The following is a 13,252-nucleotide window of genomic DNA, read 5'->3' on the forward strand; positions in this document are numbered from 1 at the left end:
TCTGTGCCCAGGCTGAAGTTCAGTGGTATGATCATGGTTCACTGCAGGCTTGATCCCCTGGGCTCAAAGGATCCTCCCACCTCAGCTTCCTGAGTAGCTTGGACTATAGCTGTGCATCACCAAGCCTGGCTAATTTTTAAATTTTTTGTAGAGACTAGGTCTCGCTATGTTGCCCAGGCTGGTCTCGAACTCCTGGCCTCAAGCAATCCTCCTGCCTTTGCCTCCCAAAGCACTGGGATTACAGGTGTGAGCCACTCCCCCCAGGCAGCTTTAATTTCCAATGCAGAAATAACACAAGACATATTCTACATAAACAAAAGCTCTTTCAATTCTAATTTTTAAGAATGTAAAGGGATTCTGAGACCAAAAAGTTCAAGAACTGCTAGAACAAAAATGCAGAATTTTATTAAAGGCTGACTTTTCAAGCTGGAGTCTCAATAGAGGATTCTGGCTTTGTTAAGGTGTGGCTTAGTTAAGACTTACCATACAAAACTGCAAGCAAAGCACTTAACCTCTCCCTAGAATTAAGTCAGTGTGCAATAAATGCTTGTTATTATTGTTTCCCTTATCTTACAGGCTTACAAATGTTAGCTGTCTAGTAGTAGTAGTAGTAGTAGTAGTAGTAGCAGCAGCAGTAGCAGTAGTAGTAGTAGTAGTGTTACAACATCTCTGCAACCTAATTGGTAATATACAAAGTGTCTTCTTGTCACCTTTTAACCTGCCTAGGGTTATACTCAATACTACTTCAACTTCTTTCAAGAAGTAACCCTAAATTTTCTCAGTTGAATATGTCATTAATTTATGAGACAATATCCATCTGCCAGAGCCGTTGAGATTGCAAAACCAAAAGAGGTTTAAAACACATCAGAACGGTGTAAGATAGAAAAGTGATGAGTTTACTAAGAATGAGTTTTCTTCCTTCAAAGACGGAAAGAAGAAAATGTTCCTACCTATAAATTTCCCTAAATGAATGTAATCTTAAAAAAATACCCATCTTTTTGAAAAGAATTGATATACGGTTTAAAGGTTCTAGAATCTCCTAAAATGTCTAGGCAAAAGGCAATGACAGCCTAAGTTTATAGAAATATTTTCTTGTAATAAAAAAATAAGCAAATGACTACTATACTATAGTCCCAATTAGTCACAATTTCTGTTAACCAGGGTAGAGGAAAGAGACCAGGTCGGGGAAGAAGGCGGGAGGAAGCAGCTGAAGTACGATTCAAAGGCAAAGGACTTTTGGGAAATCATCTTTGGAGTCAATCAGACTTCATAAAAATGAGCTTACATAAGTTTTCATGGCAACAAACAGGAGAAATAACTGTTTATATTGGAATGTATAATGATTAGCACAGCTGTTTTACATATTTAATCTCCCTTAATGAATGGGACATAGGAGAGTAGTAAATTGAAAATTATCCACACGTATTTGTCTGAGTAGACAAAGTGAGGGAGGAAACTGGAACTATAATGGAATTAAGTACTTAACATTACTTTTAATGAAGGAAAAAAATAAATCCAGAGGGTTTTTTTATTTTTCTTTTTTACTGGGCAATTACCTAAATTACAAAATCTAAATCATAATTTCAAAATGAGCCATTTTAGAAATAACATGGGAACATAAAGCAGAGATCCTTTGAAAAGGGCATGTCCTGCTCCCATTATCAGGGAAATGTGGTTTTAAACAGGCAGACTGCAAGTAAAATAGCTCTACCATTGAAGTAAAAACAATAAAGTAGGACATTTTCTGAAAGTGTTTATCTTTAAAGTTAATGTTCTGTTAGTGCATTTTAAAGAAAATAACAAAAATGTCTAAGAAAAATGAGGGAAAGACAAAGACTTAAACCTCTGGCTTGTTGCATATATCAGGACACCAATGAATAGCATAAGAATAAGTTGGGTAGAGCACCAATTATTTCAGAGTTACTTTAATCCGTTTTTTTTCCCCTTAGGTATTATACATATTTCTTCTCTCATTTCACAGATATTCCACATTCTCCATCTCTCCATCTGTTCACTCACTATCTCAAGTTAGACAGCATGTTAGGTTTTTACTTTTGTTATCAGTGAGAACAACAAGATGACAAAGTCAATTGGGATTCCTCACATTGGTGCTGAGGATAGATAGTGTGTGGAAGGGAATGAATGAAGGCAACCAAGAGACAGATCTGAGATCATTGCTGCTTGCAAAGTTAGTGCCTAACTCATGGGCAAGGACTTCATGACTAAAACACCAAAAGCAATGGCAACAAAAGCCAAAACAGACAGATGAGATCTAATTCAACTAAAGAGTTTCTGCACGGCAAAAGAAACTACCATCAGAGTGAACAGGCAACCTACAGAATGGGAGAAAATTTTTGCAATCCACTCATCTGACAAAGGGCTAATATGCAGAATCTACAAAGAACTCAAACAAATTTACAAGAAAAAAACAAACAACCCCATCAAAAAGTGGTCAAAGGACATGAACAGACACTTCTCAAAAGAAGACATCTATGCAGCCAACAGACACATGAAAAAATGTTCATCATCACTGGTCATTAGAGAAATGAAAATCAAAACCACAATGAGATACCATCTCATGCTAGTTAGAATGGCAATCATTAAAAAGTCAGGAAACAACACATGCTGGAGAGGATGTGGAGAAATAGGAATGCTTTTACACTGTTGGTGGGACTGTAAATTGGTTCAACCATTGTGGAAGACAGTGTGGCGACTCCTCAAGGATCTAGAACTAGAATTAACATTTGACACAGCAATCCCATTACTGGGTATATACCCAAAAGATTATAAATCATGCTACTATAAAGGCACATGCACACATATGTTTATTGTGGCACTATTCACAATAGCAAAGACTTGGAACCAACCCAAATGTCCATCAATGAGAGACTGGATTAAGAAAATGTGGCGGCCGGGCGCGGTGGCTCACGCCTGTAATCCCAGCACTTTGGGAGGCCCAGATGGGCGGATCACGAGGTCAGGAGATCGAGACCATCCTGGCTAACACGGTGAAACCCCGTCTCTACTAAAAATACAAAAAATTAGCCGGGCGTGGTAGCGGGCGCCTGTAGTCCCAGCTACTCGGGAGGCTGAGGCAGGAGAATGGCGTGAACCCGGGAGGCGGAGCTTGCAGTGAGCCGAGATCGCGCCACTGCACTCCAGCCTGGGCGACAGAGCGAGACTCCGTCTCAAAAAAAAAAAAAAAAAAAAAAATGTGGCACATATACACCATGGAATACTATGCCGCCATAAAAACGGATGAGTTCATGTCCTTTGCAAGGACATAGATAAAGCTGGAAACCATCTTTCTCAGCAAACTATCATAAGGACAGAAAACCAAACACCGCACATTCTCACTCATAGGTGGGAATTGAACAATGAGATCACTTGGACACAGGGCGGGGAACACCACACACCGGGGCCTGTCAGCGGGTGGAGGGCTGGGGGAGGGATAGCGTTAGGAGAAATACCTAATGTAAATGATAAGTTGATGGGTGCAGCAAACCAACATGGACATGTATACCTATGTATCAAACCTGCAGGGTATGCACATGTACCCTAGAACTTAAAGTATAAAAAAAAAAAAAGTTAGTGCCTAACTAAGGTGAGAGAGAATAGTAAAAAGAAGGAAGAAAAGGATGAGGAGAAGGAGTAGTGAGGAATTCAGGGAGGGAGGGAAGGAGAGGGAGAGAGGAAGACAAGAGGAGAGAGAAATAATAGAGAGGAACAGGCATTTAAAAATGTTCTCCTCCTTTCCACATTACCATAAAAATTAAATCCAGATTTAATCTGTTCTCTTTGTTTTTGTTGTTTTCTGTTGTTCTGTTTTGTTTTTATGTGTCCTGGAAATCTCCAACTAGATCTACTCTTGGGACAAACAGAATAATCTAAACAATGTATTATCTAACCCTTAAAATCAGTACAGAACTATGATTTAATCAAAACCTGGGGATAAAATATATATAACATTATTTATCAGAACCCTTAAGACAATCCAAAATTTTAATTACTAATACATAATAGCTGGCATCCTGTTCTGTTCCCCAAGCCATATGCTAACCAGTGACTGAATAGGTTGTCCACAATATGGATACCTCAGCCCTGTTGGTGTTATTATAGCATAGGACTAATGCAGCTTCAAATTCCAAAATGAAGACAAATTTGGTCTAATTTTCTGGTCTTCTCCTGGATAGTGCATCTGATTTCTTCCTGAATTGTTTCATGAGTTTTATCCTTTGGTTATTCTTAACATCAATTAATAGCTCACCATCAATGAGTTAAAAAACCAGGTCTCAAAACTAAGACTACAGCACATTTCCCTTTGTTGACCTGGTAGAAAAGATGAATAATAGAATAGCTGTGATTTTGGCAACTAACCTGGGGTTCAGTTAGGAAAGAAGAAATGCTATTAATTCAGGATAAAGCACAGTGTAGGCCTGACCGTAAACTGCTGGGAGCAGCCGCAAGCTGAAAATCTGACACAGGCTGCTAATTTGAACAAAAGATTTAAACAGCCAGGGCGCATTCAGATACAGAAGCAAGTCTGTGGAGAATAACTATAGCTGAAATCAGAGGTGTATCTTCACATGACCAACTACGGAGGGCCTCATCATCTCACATTGATCTTTCCATTTAGGCAGTCATAACTTCAATCTTGTAGTATAAGCTCAGTGACTATCAGCTACAGTACCTAATGTGCACTATATTTGAAACAGGATCCTGTTTTTGCATGAAACAAAAAGTTCCATTGTCAATTAGTGTATGAGCATTAAACCTCTCTCTCTCTCCTTTCCTCTTGTGTCCATAAACTGGCTATATGTACACACAGAAATGACGTAAACTACAGAAGATTTAGCTATAGGAAAGTGGGTCCTATTCATTCTATATAAGATAGATACCTTTAAGGTAAGATTTTTGACTGAAGCCACTTCTCCTCAACTCCTTTGCTATTACTTTTAAAAAATTCAAATAGTCTACTGAGATAGCAGCTTAAATACTGTCTTCTGGCCAAAAAACAAAAAACTAACAAAACAAAACAAAAAAAAACACATGAACAACTACCATCTCTAGAAGCCACAAGGGAAACAAACAAAAACTGGTCTTCTATTTTACAGAAAGGCAAGGCAAAGCTGGAAAATTCCTTAGGAACATGACATTTCTGAAATCTAACAATGACCATCAAAGGTCTCATTAAGTCTTAGAATTCAATAATAAAATCTTGACTGACTTTTCTTCAAACACATATGTAATACATAGCAAGAAAGTATTTCAGGTGACCTTATTTTATCTTCTAAAATGGTTATTGGGACAGTTCACCTAACACTCTTTTGCCAATTTACATAATGATGAGAAGAATCAACAAATACTTAGATGGGATTACTAGTCAATGTAAGAAAGGAGGAGACAGCTTCATTCATACAGAAATGACTCATCAGGTGTTTCTCTATAAACTTGCAGAATTTACCGTCTGCTAAATGGAATGGTGGCCGGAATGTCCTGACTGATTAGCTGTTGCCCATAGAAAAATCTCTGGTTTTTTCATTTTACCATTTGTTTTATTTTTATAAGTCATTATCAATTAAAGGAGTAAAAAAAATTACTTTTTAACCCCTCTAAAAAATCCTCTAGTATACCAGGTTAAAGCAGGTAATATTTTCCATGATATTTATTACCCCCGAGAAGATCCAGTTTTCATTGCCCAATAAATAGTACAGCAGGGCTTAAAAAATATGTGCTGATCTGCCTGGGTGCCAAAAGCATCACCAATAATCTTGATTAACGTGTCTTGACACTGAATGCATTAGCCACATAATATTCTTCTTGCTTAAAAGCTAATTAGAATTCAAGGCAGCATGATACCTGCTTTTGAGGATTACAGTAAGAACATTTGTTGTAATAAGAACCACCAGGCAGCCAGTTTTGGTAATGATTGATATGTAAAATTATTGAGGGGAAAAAAGAATGAGAAAGTAGAGTCTGCCCCCAAAACATTTATTTCCCGTAAGGATCAAATTTTAGTGTAAATTAAAACATCTTGGTGGCACTGATGAAAATGAACTATAATAGCAGGTTTATTTAAAATCCAGAAAACATACCTTTCTGACTTTTTTTTTCTTAACTGGCTTACATCATGAAAGCATATTCCTTGTATTTATTGGAGGTTTCATTCTTGCAGCTAAAAATCTCTGATTTCTGGTTATGTGAGTTTCCTAATTTGACTCTCCAATTATTCAACTTCTCAGATGAACTTTGTGCAGACAGGAAATAATTATAAGTAACGATAACACAATGTTATTCGTTTAACCAGTACTCCATTTCCTTTTTCTCTTTTAGGAATTCATTTCACATCCTATGTTGCTTCAGAAGTTTTTCTCTGCTATTTTTAAAATGTGATCTGATGTTTGTGAGGAAGGAACCTCATCTCTGGTGGATTTAGAAGATAAGCTTCTATTAGATTACTGAGCACTGTACTTAATCCTAGGAATGCCAGAGTAAATGCTTCTGCCACCTGTAAAAGCTAGTCTTCATATAATTTAGTGGCAAGAATGATTTCATATGCTGGGATATAAAGAGTTAGTTACTGTCTCATACCCTCCTAGTCCCCAAGTTCTTGATCTTAATGTCAAATTTTCACTAATGTGGAAGCCAGAACAAAAATATCAAGCTTTGAAGCATGATACTACTGTGAAAATGTATTTGCCACTAAAATGATTTCATATGTTTTTTACTGTATTACATCTCCCTTGCTCCATGTTTTTTTTTCCCCCCAATTTGCTTTCTGAATATGGTGAAATAAACTGATGGTATATGGGTTTTTTTTGTTGTTGTTCTTCTTGAGATGGAGTCTCACTCTGTTGCCGAGGCAGGAGTGCAGTGGCATGATCCCGGCTCACTGCAGCCTCCACCTCCCAGGTTCAAGTGATTCTTCTGCCTCAGCCTCCTAAGTAACTGGGACTACAGGCATGCGCCACCACACTCAGCTATTTTTGTATTTTTAGTAGAGATGTGGTTTCACCATGTTGGCCAGGCTGGTCTCGAACTCCTGACCTCAAGTGATCCACCCGCCTCGGCCTCCCAAAGTGCTGGGATTACAGGCGTGAGCCACCGTGCCCGGCCTGGTGGTACATGTTGAAAGAAGGAAAAGCAAGTGCTGAAAATCTATATTTATTTATTTATTTTTATTTTTTATTTTTTTTGAGATGGAGTCTTGCTCCATCGCCCAGGCTGGAGCGCAGTGGCATGATCTTGGCTCACTGCAACCTGTGCCTCCCGGGTTCAAGCAATTCTCTTGTCTCAGCCTCCCCACTAGCTGGGACTACAACTGCCTGCCACCACGCCCAGCTAATTTTTGTATTTTTAGTAGAGATGGGGTTTCACCTTGTTGGTCAGGCTGGTCTCAAACTCCTGACCTCAGGTGATCCACCCGCCTTGGCCTCCCCAAATGCTGGGATTACAGGCTTGAGCCATTGCACCCGGCCTAAAAATCTATATTTATGAAAAATGTCTTGGGTTAGGTAACATTGACTGGAGCCTGGAGAATTTCCATCATTACATGTCAAGGTTTGCTTTTACTTTTCCCGTGAACAGAACCAGGAAGAATAACATTGACAGTGCCATGTCCTATCCCCATAACACTGTGGCTCTTCATCCTTTGTTCCTGGGATACATTTGGGTAATAGGAAAAGGGTATAGTGTGATGTCATGTTTGGAGAAAAAGCAGGTGATCCTGACTGCTCTTAAAGTAACATCCACTCACCGCTGCAAAGGAGTTTTCAGAATTTACATTTACTAACCTACAGAGTATACACGGCTTTACATCCTATAGGTTAAAATTACATGAGGAAAAATTGTATAGAACATGTGTGTAACCAATGTTTCCAATATTTTGAGCTGCCCCAAAAGAAAGAGATAACAATAATCAAAACCGATACAGCATTTACTACATGCTTGGCAATATTTTAGGAACTTTACATGCATTAGTGCATTTAATTTTCACAACAGCTCTCTGAGTTATGGTCAATGAGTCCCACCTTATGAGGAAACTGAAGTACAGACAGATGATAGAAGTTGCCCCACATTATGTTATTGGTAAGGGGCGGACAAGGATCTGCACATTGGTGGTCTGTTATGAAGTCTGCTCTATCCTGCTTACTGCTAGGGCAACATAACCATAGAAAGGGGTAAGTAATGTATTTACATTTTTCAAAATAAGTGTAGAGAGCAAAGCCTAAGAAAATAGGAACTTAGAATCTTACTCTTTCATGTGATATCAGAAAAGCTGGTTACAATAATTTTACCCATTAAAAATATGTGAAAGCTTGTTTCAGAAACTAATTTTCTGGGCTCAAATCTTATTCCAGAAGATCAATGTCTACATGGTACATTGTACATAATTTAATTTTCCCAGTTGAACATCGTGACACTATATGAACCATGAATGCACGAAATAGGAATTCCAAATGTCTTCCATATGGTAAGAGGACTTTTGGATACTTCTGCAGGAAGCTTAAGAGTAGCTCGAAATTAAGTTATGCCTGTTCTCAGTGACTTTTATTATGTATGCCTAAGGTATTAGCACTTTTCTCTGAGTGGGACCTTGAGGTGATAGATAGATGAGTCTGCTGTCTGTATTTAGGCACTTTGCTCATTTCCTGAGAGCTGTGGAAGGCATGTGGATGCTCATTAAGTTTCCAACCATTCCCCGAGAGCAACAGCTGGTGAATCAAAGCTTCCCTGGTATGTCATGGCTGGTTTCCTCAAAGTCTTGGAAATAATGGATGGCATTCACATGTTCTCTGTAGCACCAACAGATAAGAAGGAGATGAATAGCAACAGGAAGCATTTCCAAAGCATAAAGAAACACACAGGTCTAGGAAGATTATGAGTAATGCGCTTGCTACCACACATTCTATATCCATACATGGTGGTTTCATCTTTTAAATACTGTTACTCGTTCAAACTATGAAATCATAGTTAACTGTCCTGTGGTGGCTACCTAATAGAAGAAATGTAAATTAAAGGAAAAAAGAACATTCTAAGTTAAGAAAACTATGTCATAAAATTATAAGCCTTTAACTCTACATTTATAAATATCCAATGACCACTAATAGTTGTGATGTATCTTTAAATTGTCTCCTTTTCAAAATTACTAATTTATAGTGAGCACTGACTACATTATAAGGAAAGTGTATCTCCCACATCCTGATTAGAGAAGACAAAGCTTATTAAACCAAAAATAGAGCCTAAGATTTAAATCAAATACCAGATAGTTACCCAACAGTACTTGATAATTATGTAGAAGAGTATGTCTACATACTCTTGATGAAAAGAGTTTTTGTCAATTAATAGCTTCTTTTCACTATAGTCAGCAGTCAAGGAGAGAAAAACAAAAGAAAATATCAGAGCTACCTGACCTCGACAAACTCCATCTGGCCATTTCCTAAGACCTGAGGAATAAAAGCATTTGCTAGAGGTGGCAAATCGTTTAACATCCCTCCCAACTTCAAAAAGCTCAAAACATTCTGACTAGTCCACAGATGACTAGCCAAATTCTGAGGGTCCAGTGGGATATTTTTGTGATGGAGAATATAAGACTAAAGTAAGATGATAAATAGTATAATCAAAATTGCTTTTTTTTTTTTTTTTTGCCTTTGGAGGGAGATAATCAATTCCACATTCTCAAGTACTCTCTCTCTCCAAGAAAGTGCTTCAAGTTCAGGAGAAGGGACAACTAGATTTCAAAGCACGGAGGTTCCTGCAAGAGAAGCTGGTACCCCGATAACCTGCAAGCACTTGCTGCAGCAAACTGCTTCAGCCCTTCCTTTTAAATGCCTTCCCCTTTATTTATAATGCTACAAGGTTATTTTTGATTAATGCTGAATATCACTTTCTTATCACTTTAAACAAATAGTTTTTAAATTTTTATGATCTTCCCATTATTTGTAAAAAGCCATCTTTGTGTGTGTGTGTGTTACTAAGAAATGCCATAATTTAACTCTATAATATGAAACCACCTATTAATTTGTGAAGTTATTTTTGCTAAATATCAAATGATAAGGAAGTGACTTCAACTGTTTAGTAAACTGTTGTCATAGAGTGTTACTTTTTCACCAAAGAAGCCAAAGACTAAAAATCTATTAAAAGGACATATCTGAACTTTTATGATACTAATCTAGAAACATCAAACAAAAAGATAGAACTAAAATTGCTGAATGCCAACCAAGAAGACATAGCTTTCATGTCTATCAATTGTACCAAATATACTCATAAAATATTATACATATTATATGACCTCTGAGAACTCAATAATATATCTATCCTAAAAATCATATTGTTTCACATAACTCACACTCCAAGCAGAACCTTCATAAAACAGTATACACAACTCTCAAACTAGAAGTAGGAATGTTAACTTTATTTATTTTTCTTTTTTAGAGACGGAATAGCACTCTGTTGCCCAGCCTGGAGTGTAGTGGCGTGATCTCGGCTCACTGCAAGCTCCACCTCCCGGGTTCAAGAGAGCCTCCTGCCTCAGCCTCCTGAGCAGCTGAGATCACACTCCGATAATTTTTTTTGTATTTTTCATAGATACAGGGTTTTACCATGTTGGCCAGGCTGGTTTCGAACTCCTGACCCAAATAATCCGCCCGCTTCAGCCTCCCAAAGTGTTAGGATTACATGAGCCACCGTGCCCGGCCTAGAAATACTAAGTTTAGAATGGACTAATGTACAACAGAGATTGATTCAAAACTTTGTAAGATGAAAACAACAAAAGAAAATGTATTTGCATTATGTTAACCCCTATTAAGTAGTTTTAGAATATATAAAAAAACTTTTAAAATAAGAAGCTGATTTTAAAGGAGCAACTATAGCTAAGGCAGTAGAACTTTAAGTCTTGTCAGTTGCCATGCAAAAAATTTCAAAACATTTTTTAAAATGTTTTTAACATTTTTAAGTGGTTTACATCCATTTAAAACAAATGTTTTCAAACTAAGCTTTAAGCAATTATTTCAAAAAGATATTTAGAAAGTTTATGGGGACAGTGTATGTGTTGGGTCAAAATATTTTAGTAATATGATTTGTACTTTGCAGTGATAATTACTGAGAGGAAGTAGAAGATAAATGTTTTAGAGAGATTATTATAATGAGTGAATCACAAAAACAGCTGCCTAAATGTTAGCTTTATGGGGATGTTAAGACTCTAATTCTGATCAAAATCTGATAGGGTCTTAAGAATAAAACTAAAATATGAAGGTAAAGAGACATTTTAGACTTTAAAGAATTCCTGTGACTTCAAATGAAGGGACATTTACATTTATTTAAGGGGCAGTAGTAAGTTAAATGGAGAAATAAATAATCCATATTGCCATGGCAAACTTTAGAGGTATCTGTGCTTAATTTTTAATTTAAAAATTTAGTTAGTTGAGAGGGCTGGAGAGTACTTAGAGAACAGCATTCTATTTTTAGTTTCCATTTTTCCCTATTTTCCTCCAATTTGGGTGAATCTCATAATTACAGTTCTGTGAAGCCGAGACTGTCCGTGCAGTATTTACCTTTATCCCCGGAAGTCCAGGAAGCCCAGGAAGCCCTGGTTCACCCTACACAGGAAAATCATATAGCATTATAGAATGATATTCACTCAGTCACAATATCTGGAGAAAAACATGGCAAATGTTCCTAGCTCAATACTTTCTGCAAAGATAAATAAAAAAACCGTCTACTTTCAAAAACTTTGATGAGATTATGCAATTCAGTCAACTCTTGATTTAGAAATGGGTTGACCTCTTCACAGATTTTTTGGGATTTTCTCTCTTCCTTTCAGTTCACTGCACATTGGTATCTCCGTCAGATGGCGAGAAAGAGGAGTCAAAAGAGAAGAAACTCCCATATTTCATTATTTCTTCCTTAAATGATTGGGTGGGGAGGCTGAATCTATTTGCCCAAATGAAGATAATGTGTGCATTTCAACAATGCATCCTATCCCAGTATTCCCTCACCTTAGATAATCAAGAGTTGGCTGTATGAACAGATGGTCACATCAAAACAATATTCATTAAAAGTCTTGCTCACTTAAAAAGTATAGTAAGCTTTCCTTTTCATTCCTGAATGATGAGAAGATAAATGAATACTTAAGATTAAACCTAACTCCAGTCTGTACTTCTGACAATTGTTGAGTCTGAGCAACCCTGCTTAGCAGCTTAGGGCTAATGGTACTATGCAGCTGTTGCTGAATACAGGTTTGAGATTAAGTAGTACATTTTGGGTGAGCATATTGGAGTCAAGCTTAACCTTCTCATTTTCACAGAGTTGTCTACATTATTTTAAGCCCAAAGAATGATAATAAGAGGTTCCATTGCTTAGAAAATCTCCTGAATTCTACTAAAGAAGTATAAAGGAATCTCAGGAGAAAATGAAAGTCCTCTCTGTTGGATTGAAGTGATTATTTTTTGTGGAAATAACATTTGAAGGCAAAAGGGTGATACTACTTCGTGATGGCCAGTTAGTGGGATGACAACTATACTAAAAGACACAGGAGCATTGAACTAACAGTGAAGTGACAAAAGAAAGCATTTCCTTTCATCTAAATGCTTTAACAATCCTGGTTTCAAGGAACATCCACTAAGTCCAACCAGAAGTTTCATCTTTAGTAATATTACTTTCAAATTATGAAGCACCATAGTTTGTTCTGGTGTTATCACAAAGTGATGTCTGAGACTGCTTGTTAAGCTGTGTGATTAGACCAAAAAAGGACAATGATTTTCTTGATGATTTAGGTCAAAGTTACTTCAGGAATGCAAAAGAAAAACGATTCTGTCTGAAACTATATAAATGAAGGTTTGCATTGTGAACAATAAGACTAAAATGAGACTAAGCCAGAGGAGAAAGGCTGATTATCAAGAACTTGTTATTCCATTCAAAGAATGTCCAAGTAGATTAAATTTCACACAGATATAACATTATATATTTGATCTTCTTTTACTTTCTCTTTTACCTTTCAATCAATGAGTTTAAGAGGATCCAGTAAAAAGAGCTTGTATATATTTTTTGCTGAAAATTCTCTTTTATGTTAAAAAAGTATAAGGCCCTTGAAAACAGTAAATTGCAATAGAATATACAATTAATAAAAGTAAACGTATTGATGGCAAATCTATAGCTTTGTATTCTTTCAGAAAAGTCCCCCCAAACTCATTTTTGCAGACATTCTATCTGAAACATTTGTGGAAGTATGTAGGTTGTAACATTATTGTCCAAC

At 37.0% G+C, this 13,252-nt stretch overlaps 1 protein-coding gene across 6 annotated transcripts in view; it reads right to left on the reverse strand.

The window, feature by feature from the left end:
• Positions 1-13,252, reverse strand: part of COL25A1 (collagen type XXV alpha 1 chain) — a 499,684-nt gene that overhangs the window by 66,941 nt on the left and 419,491 nt on the right. For 4 of the 6 annotated variants that reach the window (XM_055111699.2, XM_063603863.1, XM_055111700.2 and 1 more), the window contains one exon: positions 11,553-11,597. The exons of the other annotated variants lie outside the window; for them this stretch is intronic. In XM_055111699.2, coding sequence (XP_054967674.1) covers positions 11,553-11,597 — 45 coding nt within the window. The remainder of the gene's footprint in view (positions 1-11,552; positions 11,598-13,252) is intronic. 6 annotated transcript variants of the gene reach the window in all.

This window comes from Pan paniscus, chromosome 3, assembly GCF_029289425.2.
Source record: "Pan paniscus chromosome 3, NHGRI_mPanPan1-v2.0_pri, whole genome shotgun sequence".
NCBI classification, from domain to species: domain Eukaryota; kingdom Metazoa; phylum Chordata; class Mammalia; order Primates; family Hominidae; genus Pan; species Pan paniscus.